General features: G+C 44.0%; 1 protein-coding gene across 1 annotated transcript; it reads left to right on the top strand.

Annotated features, from left to right (window-relative positions):
- The first annotated feature begins 740 nt into the window (after positions 1–740).
- On the top strand, positions 741–18671 carry LOC137785737 (5-hydroxytryptamine receptor 1E). Its single transcript, XM_068577204.1, has 2 exons — positions 741–888; positions 17413–18671. Exon 2 carries the CDS (start codon positions 17517–17519, stop codon positions 18669–18671), a length of 1155 nt encoding a protein of 384 aa, XP_068433305.1. The 5' UTR covers positions 741–888; positions 17413–17516.
- Positions 18672–18912: the final 241 nt, after the last annotated feature.

The following is an 18912-nucleotide window of genomic DNA, read 5'->3' as shown; positions in this document are numbered from 1 at the left end:
AGCTTTAACACATGAAGCATAGACTTCTATACAACCAGAGGAGTCGCCCCCTGGTGGTCAGGAGAGAGAATGCAGCTTTAACACATGAAGCATAGACTTCTATACAACCAGAGGAGTCGCCCCCCTGGTGGTCAGGAGAGAGAATGCAGCTTTAACACATGAAGCATAGACTTCTATACAACCAGAGGAGTCGCCCCCTGGTGGTCAGGAGAGAGAATGCAGCTTTAACACATGAAGCATAGACTTCTATACAACCAGAGGAGTCGCCCCCCTGGTGGTCAGGAGAGAGAATGCAGCTTTAACACATGAAGCATAGACTTCTATACAACCAGAGGAGTCGCCCCCTGGTGGTCAGGAGAGAGAATGCAGCTTCAACACATGAAGCACAGACTTCTATACAACCAGAGGAGTCGCCCCCTGGTGGTCAGGCTATGACATGATACTCTAAACCTGAGGCTGCTGCACAGACCGGTTTGCAGCATTGATGCGCTCATTCATCTAACAAACATCCCCTCATGGACTGAATTGCATTGAGGTGTGTGTAGTGCGCGCAAGAGTCATATTTACAACTTTCCCCACGTCCCCTGAAGGCAGCAGCAGCGTGTCGCGGCAGCCGCAGCAGGAGCGGAGACGCACAGCAGCCGCTGCGCGCCGCCGCGCGGACCTCTCCTGTTTCTCTCTCTCTCCACGGACTGATGGACTGAACGTCTGATGGACGGATGACAGGTGACTCGTTCCTGCTGATTACGTCATAAGTTTATTCATGTGTTTACTGTGCTCGTGCATCACGTGACGAGAGCTGCGAAGAAGAAAAGACACTGCAGCTTTGTGCAACAGGAGCAAACAGCTTCCTCCAACACGCGGGATTACAGATGACAACACGTAATGGTGAGTTTGTACTAAACTTGGAGCTGGTCGAGGGGCATGCGGTGTAATAGGGTGTGCATGTGTTGCCACAGGTGCCCTGTCTGTGTGTGTGTGTGTGTGTGTGTGTCTGCACATATAGTTCATAAAACAAGCCTGCCTCCATCAGCTGCCCTTGATGTTTTGTTCTGTAGATGCAATATATATTCTCAGTCTTTTAGGGCTTCTTCTTATTGTGACGAAATATGAGATTACATGTTTTAATTAAATAGATTTAATAAATAGCATTCTGCAGTTTTAAAGTATATAATTGATCACATTCAGAGCTTTGGGCTTCTGAAACAAAAACTGTTAATCGTTCAATTTAATTAATGAGGCAATGACCTGTACAATTGGAAAAAAAGTGTGCATAGAAAGTGGGCGTAGTCATTTGTGGCATCTTGCACGTTTCGAAGACTCGAGTTCGTCGCCATGTTGGTTTTTGGCCGTCACCATCTTGGTTTTTGTTCGTTGCCATCTTGGTTTTTCTTGGCCATCTTGGTTTTTGGCCGTCGCCATCTTGTTTTTGCTTGGCCATCTCTGTTTTTGGCCGTCGCTATCTTGGTTTTTGGCCGTCGCCATCTTGGTTTTTGGCCGTCGCTATCTTGGTTTTTGGCCGTCGCCATCTTGGTTTTTGGCCATCCCCACCTTGTTTGAGAATGCAAGTTTCAGGCTATATGGAATATTATTCTGTATTTTTTGGGGGGGATTGTTCAGACAACAGAAGCCTTTTTAAGCTTTCACTTTCGACACTAGTCTATACTGCGATCCGACATGTAAGAGACGACTTCATTCACGTTAAAGATCAAATGATAGATTAACAAAAAAAATGAAATGAATCACAGGATGCAGCCAAGTCTGTTTTGGGGAATTCAGGCACCGTGATGTCACGACTCCAAGTCCGGCTCAACGTACATCTGATTACAAAGAAATTCATCAGCCAAATACATTTTTCTTTTCTTTCATTGTAGCACTCAAACTCCCCAAATGTCCAGAGAAGAGGACGCATGGACGTGACCTCAGGGTGCTCCGTGTTTAAACGACACCACGTTGAAGCGATGCCAATTATTAAGGAAAGCATTGTTTCTCCGAGAACAATGCCTATTGTTTAATCTGTCTGCAGCTGACATTTCTGATGCGCGCGCCATCAAGAGAATATCTGCTGGATTGGAAAGAACGTAGGATCCTCTTGCTGTCCAGCCAGGCGGTGATTAACCACCACAGAGATGTGTCAGTTAGATTGGACGTATTCTGAGTGTGTGTGTGTGTTTGTCTGTGTGCGTGTGTGTGTGTGTGAGTGTGTGTGTGTGTGTGGATCGTGTCAGACTGAGAAGAAAGTCAAACTAAATGTTCCATTCTGATGATTTGGTAGATTCTGTAGTGCTGCATGAATTAATGGAGAGTTGGTGCATTGTGTGTGTGTGTGTGTGTGTGTGTGTGTGTGTGTGTGTGTGTGTGTGTGTGTGTGTGTGTGTGTGTGTGTGTCTTCACTTCCTCTTCACTTACTTTGTTTCCCAGTCAATGAACCTGCTCACAGCAGACCGTCATGTTCGAGAGACAAAGACTTCTCGTTTCTTTCAGTCATTTTAACGAGAGCGAAGGAGCGAGCGATGATGTCATAGAGGGGACAAAATCTGCAGACTTTCGGTTTCTTTCAACCATCCTGACTTTCCACGACCGTGGCCGAGAAAGTAGGTCCCATTACCCTCATCAGGGAGTTTCAACCCAAACCAGGATGTTCCTCCAACCTTAAAGTCACTGGAGGGAACTTTCATTTTGTGTTGTTTCTGGCGGCCCCTGTGGGCGAAAGCGGTAGTGTGTCCACGAGCACCAGGGTCCCTTTAGAAAACGTCTTATTTTACTGCAGCAGGGTCTGACGGTCTGTTGTCTCTCTCAGTCCTGGTCCTGGCGGTACGTCCTCGGTCTCTGCTGGAGTCTGAGCTGAAGGAGTTTCTGTTGATGATGTCACCGGGATCAGACTCGGTGGCACCGATGACGAGCGTTACTTATTAGAAACGGTCAATCTTCCCTCTGATGGTCTTGTTTAAGGTCATATGGAGGTCTCAGGATTAAACTGGGACTTGTTATAGACTGATAAAACTGCTCTTGCAGTACCTTCTAACATATTGAAGTCCTTTTGGTAAATATGCAATCACGTTTGGATGGTTTTCTTCTCCCAAACCTATTTCTAAATGGAAAACAACTAAAACATGAAAATAAAGAGAAAACCACAACTATTTTTTAACAACTACTAGTCGTACTTTCCTTCTTTGAGAAAGGAAAACATCTGAAGCTGGTGGCCCTTCTTCCTGAAGCTATCGCTCTCCTTAAAATCGGCCTTTGGGGATCCTCCATGCGCTTCCACGTGACCAAGAGCTCTCTGCTTGAGGAGTGGGAGACAGCAAAGGGAGTATTCGGCTTATTCCGGCTTCACTGAAGTGTGTTTTTATACCACAATGGAGGGAGAAGATGTGTCGCACACTACATGTAAGGAGGGTAGTTTTCTTGTTCATTGCACAATGACAATATGTATCACTACATTTAGCTTTAACGGTTCATTCTGCATCATCTTCTTTGACATTAGCAGAGCCCTCCTCCCTCTTACGAATACAATTTCCATCTCGCAATCCGTCAAAGTGACAAACGGCTTCTTCCCACCACTCGAGATGCAGAAGAGCACGAACAGAAAACCCGTCCTAGATGACCGATAGCGATCGTAAAGGTCCTTTCGGCGCCGTTACGAGAACTTCGACGCAGCCCCGGGACGGGATGTGTGCCTCCACCATCGCGGACGAGACAAAAGGACCGGAGCTCTGCAGAGCAAAAGGAAAAGTTCATTCACATCCAGGCGGTAGCGATGTAATTGCATTTTAAGGTGCAGGAAACGAGGTCAGGAACAAGGATTGCAAGCAGGTCACTGAGAAAAAAAAAGCGGGTAAACAGCGTGAAACGAAGTGGTACCAGAATCATCAAATACCACGAAGACAGAGTCAAAGGAGTCCAAAAGAAGACGGCGACCTCGCTGGTCACGGTTTTGTAAATGGATGAAATGAGTGTAAAGTGTCACTCGTGGTGTGTATGATTAATAATTTATCACCACATACGTGGTTGCTCGTGATGAATGCTAATGTTGCTAACGTGTTCACCGGATTTATTATGTCCATGTTTTATTCACAGCTCGCCGAGAGAGCTGCAACAAGTTTATGGTTTAGAATTTCACCACCAATTATTCCTTTGTTATTATTATTACAATTATATTTTGTCTTCTTATCAAGAGAACAAATATCAGGTTTCTTTGTGGGTCAATCTGAGCCGGTGCTGAGTCACATACGCTTCTTACTTTACAACCTGCGCTTAATTAACAAGCGGTATTAAAATAGCCAGCAAATACTGTGATACTGAACACACACACACACACACACACACACACACACACACACACACACACACACACACACAGTACTGATTTGTGATTGGTTTTATTTGTTCTAAATGTTCTCATATTTCCTTTCTAGAACTGGGTAACGATGCAATCCATTATACGTATAATGTACAATATATAATATTTAATATTTGCAGAAATTGTTGCGCAATCAACATAGAAATGGTCTATAGCTCAAAACTTCCCTCTAAAAGTTCCACATTTCTCTAGTTTGGATTTCTCTCTTCCGGCATCACCGTGTCACAGTGACCGCGTCGCATTTTGTTTTCGATCATTTTTCACTTTGCAGGAAATGTGAGACGAATTATGACACCTGCAGAGAGACAGAAGCAGAGCCGTGGTCTCCATAATCTGACGTGCAGTCACACACACACACACACACACACACACACACACACACACACACACACGAGTGAGGGAACACAGTTCCAGCGTTTGGTTATTAAACTGAAAATGAAGTAGTTTCCTACATACTTTGGATTACGTTGGAATACTTCAAAATGTCAAATATTAAAAAAGTTTAGAAGCCCAGAGAAAATATTACAATACTTGAGACTTTGACCTTCTGACCTGTTAAGACTAAATTAATGAAATACTTATTTTATTCATGTTTAGTGTTTAAGCCCCAACACGGAGCTCGAAACATGAAACTTGGCCTAAAAACCTGCATTCTCTCTCCTGACCACCAGGGGGCGACTCCTCTGGTTGTATAGAAGTCTATGCTTCATGTGTTAAAGCTGCATTCTCTCTCCTGACCACCAGGGGGGCGACTCCTCTGGTTGTATAGAAGTCTATGCTTCATGTGTTAAAGCTGCATTCTCTCTCCTGACCACCAGGGGGCGACTCCTCTGGTTGTATAGAAGTCTATGCTTCATGTGTTAAAGCTGCATTCTCTCTCCTGACCACCAGGGGGGGCGACTCCTCTGGTTGTATAGAAGTCTATGCTTCATGTGTTAAAGCTGCATTCTCTCTCCTGACCACCAGGGGGCGACTCCTCTGGTTGTATAGAAGTCTATGCTTCATGTGTTAAAGCTGCATTCTCTCTCCTGACCACCAGGGGGCGACTCCTCTGGTTGTATAGAAGTCTATGCTTCATGTGTTGAAGCTGCATTCTCTCTCCTGACCACCAGGGGGCGACTCCTCTGGTTGTATAGAAGTCTATGCTTCATGTGTTAAAGCTGCATTCTCTCTCCTGACCACCAGGGGGCGACTCCTCTGGTTGTATAGAAGTCTATATAAGTGACTCTACTTCTCTCTTGACGTATTCCCTCAGTAAACATTGTGAACATGAGTTTAAGTCTCAATCTCTAGTTTCTAGTCTTCTTCTATACAGCGTGATGTTTATTCAGTACATTATGGTCTGTTAGAGTCAAACAGACCATAAAGCAGGGGACGCTTTAGGGGCGGGGCTACAAGGTGATTGACAGGTGGCTACCAGAGCCGTATCGGTCGCCTCATATAAATTCTAAACATGTTACAGAGTCAAGATGCTGAACTCGAGGCCACAAACCATCAGGTCACGATGGCGACGTCCACTTCTTACCTTCACTCTACTGTTCTGCTCCTTTTTAAAACTATTCATAGACTCTTTTTTTTTTTACTGGGTGCAACAAGAAGGTTTCTCCCGACAGGTCTGAGAAGTTCACACTGCAGCGTTGCAGCATCTGGGGCTTTTGTCGCCGTGCAGACAAAGACGTTGTGGCCTTTAAAGTTAAATTTACATTTAGAGAGAGAGTCACAGGCTCTCAGTGTTTTTTGTGAGGAGGAAACAGAATGAATTAGAGTCAAAGTTTTACCCCATTCATCTGGAGCGTCTTTGAAATGTTTGGAATCTCTCAAAACATATATTTAAAGTGTTTTTCTCCACTTCAGGAGCTCTTATACACACACCAAACTTACCTACTTTCGATATTCTGAAGGTGTTTGTTCATTATATCATTCACGGCCTCATTTATATCACATTTTGTTACTAAAAGATTATTTCCTTTTGTTTTGTTTTTATGTCTTTTGACATTTATTTTGAAATTCCCTCCAATTAAAACGTTTTTTTATCCAATTTTCAGATTTCTCTTCTAGAAATGCATAAGAAATGTGCACATATTTAATAGGAAAAGATAAGAAAGGTATACAGCAAATAACTGTTTTCATGGAAGGCACCAATACGGATGAAGAGAAACAAGAATAAGAGCTGATTATTATAAATACTTTGCCATTGACCGCATGTCATGTCCTGTGATTGCTGGTTGCTGAACCAGGTGTTAGTGAGGGATGTTGCGTTGCCGGCGAGAGCAGCGCTACCTGTCTCCCAATCTTACCGATCAAGGACATCAAATCAATAGTGTCCTCTTTGCGAGGCGCCATTGAACGCCTCGTCGATGACAGACAGGCGGCCGCCGGCGTCCCCCACGACTCTCTGCTTCCCGTGAGTCACTCTGCTCCCTGAACGCACCGTTTGGTGTGTGTGTGTGTGTGTGTGTGTGTGTGTGTGTGTGTGTGTGTGTGTGTGTGTGTGTGTGTGTGTGTGTGTGACAGTCGAGCTCATCACTGTATCAACGAGTTTGCGATTAACATTTTATTTATTGCCCTTATTATAAAATGAACTCGTCACGGTTAATAAACTGCTGTTTGTTCACAACTTCAGTTGTTTCTCCGACCTATTAAATTAGATTAGATTAGATACGCCTTTTATTACTGAGGAAATGTCAAGATTACAGCAGCAAACGTTGTGAAAACAAGTGATATTAATGACACTAGTCGATGGTGATGTGTAGCTGAAGGCAGAAAGGCAACGTAAAGTCCAGCGAGTAAAGTCGCTTTTGGTGTGAACGTAGCATTAGCATCACCTCCTTAAAGGGAAAGTAAACCCCTAAAGCCAAAGTACATATTAGATTACATGAATGCAAATCTGACTGACGACCTCATCGTCCAATCGAAGGATCATTCCATTCATCCTCTACGGGGTCCGATTCTACATTTAAATGATTGGTTTCTCCCAATATTGTCATCACATAGCCTGAAAATATAACTTTTTTACAAGTATTAGTAGTTTAAAGTGTTACGATGTGAGAAATAGAATTATTATTTACAACAACAACAAAAAACAAGCAGGCTGAAACATGTTTTAAAGAGATCCTCTCTGTCTAGTTCAGGACTTTGGACAGCGACACACACACACACACACACACACACACACACACACACACACACACACACACACACACACACACACACACACACACACACACACACACACACACACACACAGCTCTGTCCATTGTTCTGAAGCTCAGCGATCGTCACATTTATCTCAGCTCATCATTTGTTGCTTCTCTTTGTCTAAAGACACTTAAAGGGACAGTGTGCCACATTTAGGGGGCTTATTGGCACATATTAAATATAATATTTATAATGTTGTAACGACCGAAATTAACATCATTATGTTTTTTTAGCTTAGGAAATTTATATCTACATATAGTTAACGGGTCATCTTCCGCGATTTAGCATTTCCCATGATGAAGAACGTTTTTCTTTTTTTTAAACCAAAATAGTTTTTTTTAATGTTGGAATCTCCATAAAAATGAATCTTTTAATTCTCTTTTTTTTATTATTTATAAAAAAACAAAAGCCTGTTTTTGAGATCTGGAAACTTCCCCAGCAGCTGCGCGCCGGGAGCCCGAACAAAAGACGACAAAGAGAGACGCGAGATTGTGGAATCGAACCTAAAATTAGCCGCAGCGAACACCGGAGGAGACGCAGCGCTGCTGATGCTCCACATGATAGACGCTGCAGCATGCGCGCGCGTGCGCGTGCGTGCGTGTGCGTGCGTGTGTGTGTGCGCAGTCAAGAGCAGCAGGAAGGGCAGCTGTGTGCCTCCCGAGTCGTAAAAACCTCTCGCTCAGTTCCTTTGTGCTGATGTTGTTTATGACGTCATGACAAACAGGAAATACAGCTGGCTGCAAATCACACTCGACACCTGGAAACTTGTTCCTGTCACACCAAAAACAAAGCGAAAGAGGGGGGGGGGGGGGGGGTTCACCCTGAAAGAGACTGTCACTCAACGTCTGAGCGGCACATTGAACAAGTGAGTGACGTTACTCGTCCCACAGACAGCAGTACGGTGTGCTGGAGGGACAAATTTAGAAGCACACCATATGAAAAAAAAACTACAAACGATTGTGTTACTTTCAAACTACTAGCGGTGGATCTATGGAAGCCCATTCCCGCCACACACAACAAAAAAATTAGGACCAAAAAAAAAATTAAGACAAAAAAAAAAAAAGACTAAAAAACAAAGTATTTTTTTTCCGTTTATTTATTTATTTATTTTTTGGTCCTAATTTTTTTTTTTTTTTTTTGGGTCCTAATTTTTTTTTTTTTCAAATTTTTTTATGTATTTTTTGTCCCTAATTTTATTTTTATCCATTGATTTATTTATTTGTCACAAATTTTTTATTTTATTTTATTTTTTTTGTGTGTGGCGGAAATGGACTTCCATAGATTTGAGAGTCAATTTGCTTTCAGAGTAAAGAATGGATGGTTATATCGTGGACTCCAAAATTGATGTTTTCTTTCAATAAATCTTTCCTGCTTTGTGGATTTAAGTGCCGGCGCAATGCAACAGGAAGGAGCGTGCTGTTTCTACACTTTGAAGCTGCATTAGTAGATTCTTTTTTTAGCACTTAGGGATCGAGCACCCGGCTTTTGGATGACGTAATACAGAGTTTTACACCAGACTTTGAGAGATTGTGGTGGAACTTAAGTGCATGTTCTCTCAAACCTTTTGTAATTAAAAAAAATGCATCTGGTGCACCTTGAGAGGAACATTGAGACTCCTCTGGTTGTATAGAAGTCTACACTTCATGTGTTATAGCTGCATTCTCTCTCCTGACCACCAGACATAATTGAAGCGGTTGCACTTCGTATTGAAGGTTTTCAAGGTGACCCTTCAGCTGTGGCTTCGGGGGAAACTTGCACCTCCAGTGAGTGACGAGGCGGTGAAGTGGAGCGTGAACTTCTGTTACGTTAAAAACCTGATAACGCTGCTTGTCGTCAGCTGTAAAGAACAATTAAAATCTGTTTCCTGCCTGGAGATAAATCTCACATTTTGCATGTTTAATTAATCTGCTCTGACTTTCTAGATTGGATAGATGGATTGGAAGTGAAGCAATTAAACATTGTATTCATTTTTAACTATACATTGTAAAAAATAATATTAAATAATAATACATAAATATATCGTGAAATATTAAGAATACAGACTAGTAAAAACGCATATATGTTTTACTGTATTCACCTACAGGGAACTTTTATTTTGTGTTGATTCTGGCGCCCCCTGTGGCTGTGAGCGGTAGTGTTTCCCTGAGCACCAGACTCCCTTTAAAAAAACTCTAATTTTACTGCTTTTTCTGGTTCTGGTTCTCTTGTTGCCGATCTTCTCGCTAATGATCTTATGTGTTAATGTAGGAATGAAAGTTTTTCTTTATTCAGAAACATTCATCTTTTTTTCATAACTGTCACTCGATGGTCGTAACTGCATTAAAAATTTGCACAATTTTCCCTTGTATCACCTCAGCGACATTAAGTCTTTCTTTATCGTGCGTTATAAAGTATTGATTCATGGATCCGTGTGAGCAGAGCCCTCCCTCGCCCGTTTGCCGTGTGATTTCTCTCCATTTCAGTCGAGCCACGTTGCTTCCTCTTGTGATGCATTGTGCTCTTTTCCCTCTCTGATAAAGATGAAGTATCAGTAATACCCGCATGTCAAAACATCCTATTGACCCATCCTTTCATCCTGCCATCTGCCTCCACTCTCTCTTGTCATTTCAACACGTTTTTTGGCGATAAACCTTCCTGACTTCACCTTCTCAATTTGCACCTCTCTCTCTCTCTCTTTCTCTCTCTCTCTCTCTCTGCATTCATGTCTCCTCCTCCCCTCCACTAATGTGTGTCGCCCGGTCCCTTCGGCGCTGTGAAATTCAGTCATTATCGAGCTTTAAAAGATGGAATCTGACCGTTTAAAGGTTAAGATACACCGGAACGTTGGCAGTTTTTATGATAACGTTAAATTCCTTTTTAAGCCCCTGCTATCTCCACTTTGGAAAGGTCATCCATTTTCCAGGTGATGTGACAGTTGAGTAATGGTCCTCACCGGCAGGAGCGACTGGCTACTCTGCAGTGATTTAAGGCCGAGTGTCCCTCAAGTATCGCTCCGAATTTTTACCGTCGTTGCGTCCCGTCAGAGGCTCGCATCGCTGCGTTTTACTCCAGCAGCATCTTTACGCTTGCAGGAGAGCATGCATACGGGGATGAACTGATGAAATGAGTCCTAACTGATACAAATGAACCTCAGGATGCGGGCCATTAACAGCGTCAACGCCGATTAGCGGTTCGCCCGCTCTGATTTATTTGAGGATTGATCGGAGTAGGCGAGCGGCTATTTCTGTCACCGACATGCAGAGAAAAAATTAGGAAGGTGAAGGATTGACCTACACGCCCCAAACCGGCCCCCAGACGTATATACAGCATTGGAAAAGTAAAAGGTCCGTTCACTGAAACAGAAGCTGGAAGACGTCGCGTAACGTTTTAATTAACAGCGACGATGCCTTCAAGTGCTCAGTCACACGCACCTGTTTATCAGTATATTTACATTAAAGAAGACTGTGTTGTGAGGAAAGAGGACACAGGATTCTCCTCCTCTGAGAGACAATGAAATGTTACTTTGCTTGTGATATGTTGATGACGGAAAACCACGTAAAGAGCCGAACATCCCGCTGTTCGAAATAGAGAAAATAACTATATATAGGAATATATATAGTTATATATGTATATATAACTCTCTCCATTCCCAGCGTATTGCACTAGTTAGCTCACAGAGACACATCTTGGAGGAAGTTGCTGCAGCTTCTGAAGTGAAAGTTGTTTTTTATCCTGCGATGAGTCAGTAAAAAGAGGTTATTATTGTTCTGCTTTCAAAGATAATTAATAGCACTTCTGTTGTTTTACCGGCGTGTTAGTCCGTCCTGAGATGACGTTGAATGCATCAAACCAGAAGGACGCCTCCGCGGCGTGACGCTAAGCTACGAGGAAGAGTCGCCCCATAAGAAACGACACTTTACCTGTGTTTAGGATGTTTCATGTGTATTTCTCCCTGGAGTAATGCAGTATTTTAAATTGTATACGACAGTGTCTGGCGTGGTCTTGCTTCCCGTATGTCATCTGGTAATGTTATACCCATTTCCTTTTCCCGGCCGGCCTCGTGTCGAAACCGGTATTGATGGCGTGGTGTTACGCAGGTAGGAGATGCAATTATCTCCATACGGTGACGTTGTAAGACGAGCGCTCTTGCTGTCTGTCAAATTCATGTCCTGTTGAATACTTACATATGGAATCCATAATTTGCAAGTATCTTGGGGGAAAATGCTTTAAGGAAGATGTAGTTGTCTTTGTAGTGCAAAGGAGGCTAATGTAATGTAGCAAAGGAGGCTAATGTGATGTAGCAAAGGAGGCTAACGTGATTTAGCATTTGCCAAATTGATAAATAATTGTACTGAAATTTTGTCGATTACCACGATAGTAGGAGGCATTAGAAATCCTGTGAGTGGGGTGTCCTTGAAGGCATCACAGGTCTTCTATGTCATGTGTGTGCCACATTGTCCCCTCAAGCACGGTCTATAGATATGAGTCTTACCAACGGCTTCGTCAAAAGGAGAACTTTGATTTAGGTCAATAAGGTGATGGATATTAATGCGGACTGAACATCTTGCACTTGAGATCACTACTTCTAACCCTTTTTAGATAGATAGATAGATAGATAGATAGATAGATAGATAGATAGATAGATAGATAGATAGATATACTCAATATATACAAGGAATTCTCGTATTCATTTAGAAAATTAAACAATAAAGAAAGTGCAAAAATGCAAAGTGCATGTCGTAAATGTTGTATTTATCCTTAAGGCATCACATACATGTTCTTAATGAAGAGCCCTGTACATGTGACATACTTTACAGCCGTCATTCACTTCACGATGTGTTGCCATCAATCTAAAGCCGCCGTCGGTGGACAGGCTGTGATCTAAGACCTCTGCTTCTGATTGATGAACGAGGATCGAGCCACGCTGCCGTCCCATCCGTCAACTTTCATCTTGGACTGTCCAAACTTTAAACGTGTAAAAGCCACTTTAATGATTAATTAAAGCGTACTAATTCAACGCCTAAGCGAGAAAGAAAACAAGACAGCGGTATCACCTTTAATACGTTCTTGTGTCCGTCTCGAGGCGTTCGGGTGTCTGGTTCCTGAGGGAGACGAGGGTTCAGACACAGACTCGCTATACATCTCCTCCCTCAGGACGTTTGGTGTTCAGAGCGCCGGGTGTCTCATGGGATCCGCCGTGTGACAGAAGAGAGGCCACGGCCTCGAGGACGGAAGGGCCACCCGCGTTATTAATATTAATAAATGCCGTGAAAGTCGGGTTACGAGCCGCTACGACCTTCAGTGGGTGTCCCCACTAGGTTCCCGCTGTAGCCTGCTGCTAGAGCTGCTGCTAGCTCTTCGCTAGCTCCCTGCTAGCTCCCCGACAACCACAGAAGGTAGCGGGACCAGCCCCGGCTCGACGCCCGACTCGGGCAGCGGGGACACGGGCAACAGCAGCAGCAGCTAGCGAGGAACTAGCAGCAGCAGCTAGCGAGGAACTAGCAGCAGCAGCTAGTGAGGAACTAGCAGCAGCAGCAGCAGCTAGTGAGGAACTAGCAGCAGCAGCTAGTGAGGAACTAGCAGCAGCAGCTAGTGAGGAACTAGCAGCAGCAGCTAGTGAGGAACTAGCAGCAGCGCTAGCTGGCGACAGCGGGGGATACCCACCACCGAAGGTAGGAGCGGCTGTGTGGTATGAAACTATGAAACTATACTATCACTATATTCATGAGCTAAAACATGTGTATAGTACCAAACTTGTGTTATCGTGGAATGTAGATAAATTTAGGAAGCGAAAAATGAGGAGTAACTTTTTGTAAGATATTGTAGGAACCGTTGAATGAGGATAAGTGGCTTTCTTTGCTCCCTTCTTTATCGTCTTTGTCTTGTTCTCCCCCTCTCTCTTGTCGTTTCCTTGTTATCTAATCAAATCAGCCAGCAGCTCATCCTCTCGTACCATCTCTTCCTCCTTCTCCTCTCTTCTCTTCTGAGCTAGAAGAAGCATTTATAATAACTTTCTAATCAAAGTAGTACTTGTCTGAGTGGCAGCGACTTCAAACGAGGTGCGTGTGAAGGTTTTAATGAGTCATCGAGGGCTCAGACTGCTTCAGATAATGACAGCGCTACTTCATCAATAACAGCTGTCCAATTTTCATTACGGAGGATTAAATGGTCCCGAAAGGCTTCGTGTCTTCAACCTCCATTTAGTCCTGCACTCCCAAAGTTACAAACAGGAGGAGGAGGGGAAGAGGAAGAGGACGAGGAGGAGCGCTTTGGGACTCGACCCATGTCTTAAACTCTAACAATGACAGTCTTTACGGCAGAGAGACAGCAGGAGCCGCACGGCTCTCGTGCTGAATTGTATTTTGAGAGATACATCACCGCCGATGACTCATCTCGGATTCAGCAGAGAAGCTGCTTTCTTTTCTTCTCCTCATCTGTCTCTCAACTCTGTCAAGCAATGAAAGCACCAGGTCACTGCTGCAGGTACTATGTGTTCAATCGTTTGTATTTAGTGTGGAGTGCAGCGCCATAAAACAACACTTTTATAATCAATACGACAACTTATTTTTAGGCCCTTTCCTCGATAATGTCATCCCCAAACTAAAAAGTGTGTATCTCTGCAACCACGAGGACTGTTTAATAATGTTGGTGTTATAATAGATAGTACACATGTGGGATGTTGTTCAGATGTGTAAATATCAGTCTATATGTTACTGGGTCAGAGAAAATGAAGATGACACAGAAAGAAATGAAAAAATTTCAGGTCCAACTATAAAAAAAAAATTACTTTCAGGATGATTATTTATTTGAAATGATGCAGCTGTAAAGTCCAACTCTAACAAACCATAAACACAACATGTGAACATTCTCTCTGCAAAGGTTGACTTTGATAAAGTGAAGCAGAACAAAGTTATAGAGCATTAAGTACAGAGAACATTCAGGCGAGGACTCATTGGGCCTCAATAGCCCCAATAACCTCAATGGCCCCAATGAGTCCATTGGGGTCATTGAGGCCATTGGGGTAATTGGGGCTATTTGAGTTTTCTCATGTACCAAACCATACATCTCACTTGTATATTACTTATGGTGTTCAATAAATCCAAGTACAGCAGTTTAGTTTTTTTTTTTCATCAAACAAGCTATGATTTATAGTTTTATATAACAATCGCTCAGTCTTCCCCCCTTGGAGGGGGTCGGTTTTTAAAAGGCTAAGTGTGAAACGAAAGTATGGAAGTCAGTCACATGACAACATGTTTCGGTTAACATGGCATCCCGTGTCTCCGGCGTGTCCTCGTTGATCTTTCTCTGGCCGTCCACTGACTCTTGGTCTGTGACCTTTTGACCTCTGGCCTATTGTGGTCGTCTCGTGGCCCTTTTGCCTTTGCTGGAAGCGTATAGCGAGCGGGTTCAACACTGAACACACTGTTCACATAAAGCTGCTGTGTCAGTTTGACCGAGACACACGCACACACACATACACACACACACACACACACACAACCGAGTGCTTCAGTTGTGTTCTTTCAAAATCCGGCGACGCAGCACCTTTCTGCATGGAAGTGATACAGGATAAAACTAAACATTGTAATTGAACTGAGGATGAGGCGAGCTTCATTTCACTCCATGTTGCAACTGCACAGTGATAAATTATGGATTTCCCGAGCTCATTAAAAGCATAATGCAATCATTTGATCGTGCTCCACGAGGGTTTACGTTAAAAGACAACCACGCAGCATCAAAAGGGGGTAAAACCACAAACAGTAAGGGCCTTGTGAATAAATAAAACTGAAGCCACCCCTACTAAACCTTGGCGTGCAGCTCAGAAGGATGAGTTTTATAATGATCTCTGTTAATAAATCCCATAAAGCAGAGTGATAAACAACATGGCTTCAGAGTCGCCGAAAGCATGCGCGTGTAAAATGCCACCGTGATGCGACAGCGGTAAAACAGTAAAAGCCTCCAGGAAGCATGTCCTGTTCCTGCGGAGGAAACATTAACGCGCTCACCCGTTTAAGCCACATTGCATTTTCACAGCTACCTTCTCATCGATCCGACACTTTAGGTGTCGCTTCCGTGATTATTTCAACATTTAGTGGAGATGATTAGCATAATCAATGTGTTCGACTCTGATGAAAAGCCTGGATTTGGTTTGATCTGCACCAGGAACTCAGCACTTAGCACTAAACTAATTGTTGGGTTGCCAGGTCTGTGTTCATCCCCCTCCAGCAGGACGCGGTAGTGTTTCTATTTTTAGCCCTTTGGTTCATCAGGTAGAGCCGTGGTTCTCAAACGGTGGAGCGAGTCCCCCTAGGGGAACTGCAGGAGTACTGCAGGAGGATTTATTATTCATTTAAATCAAAGTCATGCATAATTCGGACTTTTTTATATTATGGTACATTCCTTTAAGATGTTAATAAACCTAATTTTATAATCAATGTTCAGATTTTCAATGCAATCATTAACTTCCGGAAAAGGTGGTTAAAAGACGCCTCAACAAACAAACAATCTGGACATTTTCCTCTTGTTTTTCTCTCATGTTTCTTTTTCTTGTCTTTAAAACCAGTCATTGTGTCTCTGTTTAATAATGTGGAAAAGGACTCAGCATAAGCAGATAACAGCCTCCTGAGTTGTTTCTTTTCTCCTTAAGGAAAGAGTAGTCCAGTAAACCTCCTTTCTTTATTCCCACAAATAAACTACCACTCTGGTTTTATATGTTTTTGTTTATTTTCGACAGTGTTATCTGTATGAAGTGGTGTTTTTCTTAACCAAAAACTCTTTTACATTCACGTAATAGTGCTTAAGTTAGGAAAAGGTATATGATTTTTTAGCCATGAGCGTTAATTTAAAGTCAAACTGTACGGTAAGATTCATAATGTAAAGATTTGATGTGATGATAAATGACATTTTGCTCCATTTGGACTTTTTGAACGGCAACAAAACTTCGGCCGACGTTACTCATTAATCAAATCTGTCTCTTAATCAGAGGACCTTGAGCACCGATCTGTTCGAGACAGCACTGACGACCCCGCCAGAGGCGTTAGCATCGATTACACATCACCCGCATGACACACTAATGAACAACAAAGATAACGCTGACCATTTAACTACTCAGAGAGCAGAGAGGCTCCACATTGAGCTTTCCTCTGAGGTGAAGCTGGAAGAAGAGCCTCACATCAAAAGATCAGCAGATCAAACGGAGCGACGTGACTTCATCACATCAGTTTTAGCATCTTTACAATGGCTCTGATTGATTTTTAAAGGGCGTTGATTTCTTTTAACGGCCTTCCTGACCTCTCTGCGACCCCTTAGTAACATACCAGCTGTTTAACAGCCCTGAGCAGAAGTCCTCTCATCTCTTAAAATAAATAAATTCTTCTGATTTTGCACTTTTTTAACTTGGCGTTTGAAAAGTGATGAGTATTTCTTTGAATATTTATTATTTATCTAAAAAAGAAAGAAAGAATGAAACAGATGTTTTTAGTAAAAAAAACAAAATCACAAAGGGGAAGGCTTCATATTCTGGAGAATTAACACAAAGAAAGAAAGGAATGCAACAAAAGTAAGACAAATACTAATATTAATATACAAATACTATAAGATATATGATTAAATTAAATGTATAGATCACTTTTCTGCATTCAACAACTCTTTTTCTTTCTTTGTGGCATTAAACACGAACAAAAACATTTGGATTCATCCACTTCACACACATTAGACTGACCAACACACACCAAACACATTTAAAGAAAAGTAACACACATCTCATAGTATGGCAGAGTATCCCAGCATGCATTGTGTTGAAGGCCTGAAGCTCCCTGGATTGCACTTTAGCTGCCTCTCATGTATCTGTTTGCCTGTTTTTGTTGTTTCAGACTGACCTTTGACTCTGGAGGAGGGAGAATTGCCTCCCTGGGAGTGATTCCAGGGAGGAAGAGGAGGAGGACGAGGAGGAGGTGGGCGGGGCCCGGGGAGGAACATGGAAAGCTTCCCGTTTAGGAGCGCCTCGGGACCCAACGTCACAAACTGCACCACCGTCCCGCTCGGCGGCGGCGACCCGCGGGCGTTCCCGTTCACGGACGGCATGGCGGCCGCGGCGGTCGTCCTGGGCCTCCTCACCCTCCTCACCGCGCTGATCAACGCCGCCGTCATCGCCGCCATCTGCACCACCAGGAAGCTCCACCTGCCGGCCAACTACCTCATCTGCTCCCTGGCCGTCACTGACTTCCTGGTGGCGCTGCTTGTGATGCCCGTCAGCATCCTCTACATGACCACGGAGACCTGGACCCTGGGCCAGGTGGTGTGCGAGCTGTGGCTGAGCGTGGACATGACCTGCTGCACCTGCTCCATCCTGCACCTGTGCGTTATCGCCCTGGACCGGTACTGGGCCATCACCAAGGCCGTCGAGTACGCCCGCAAGCGCTCGGCCCGCCGCGCCGCCGTCATGGTGGGGACGGTCTGGGTCATCTCCGTCTTCATATCCATGCCGCCGTTGTTCTGGAGGCAGAGGCCCAGCCGAGGCGGCGGCGGCGGCCTCCAGCAGTGCGTCATCGAGCACGACCACTTGGGATACACGATATACTCCACGGTCGGGGCATTCTACGTCCCCATGGTCGTCATCCTCATCCTGTACTACAGGATTTACAACGCGGCGAAGACGCTGTACCAGAAGCGCGGCTCCTCCCGGCACCTCAGCGGCCGCAGCGCGGGCAGCCAGAACTCGGTGGACCGCTGCCGCGTCTCGCACACGTTCTGCGTGTCCGAGCTGTCCAACTCGGATCCCGCGCTGGCGACGGAGAAACTCAACGCCGCCGCCGCCGTCGTCCGCGTGCCGTCCTTCGAGACGGAGGCGGACGCGCAGGACGAGAAGAGCCAGATATGCACCTCGCGCGAGAGGAAAGCAGCGCGCATCCTCGGCCTCATCCTTGGGGCCTTCATCGTCTGCTGGCTGCCTTTCTTCCTGAAGGAGGTGCTCGTGGGCCTGCGGATTGTGCGGCCGTCGCCGCTCGTCTCGGACTTCCTGACTTGGCTGGGCTACATCAACTCTCTCATCAACCCACTGCTGTACACCAGCTTCAATGACGATTTCAAGCTGGCTTTTAAAAAGCTACTCAAGAGGAAAGGGCACGCGTAGGATCGAATGTGTACACGCTAAATGTATCTGCATACTGGCCATGTGGAGTGTGATGTTGTGCTTTTCAAGTAAAAGAAGTTGAATCTCAACAAACAATATATTGCGTGCTTCTCTCAATAAAATAATCATGCATATACTGTTCAATATATATGTATATATATGTATATATGTGTATATATGTATATATATATAAAATTATATTTATATATATTATTTATACATATATAATTATATATATGTG

Source organism: Clinocottus analis, unplaced genomic scaffold (assembly GCF_023055335.1).
Source record: "Clinocottus analis isolate CAN_PGR_092001 unplaced genomic scaffold, fCliAna1.0.p SCAF_15, whole genome shotgun sequence".
Taxonomy (NCBI): Eukaryota; Metazoa; Chordata; class Actinopteri; order Perciformes; family Cottidae; genus Clinocottus; species Clinocottus analis.
This window is presented reverse-complemented; position numbering and strand designations above follow the sequence as displayed.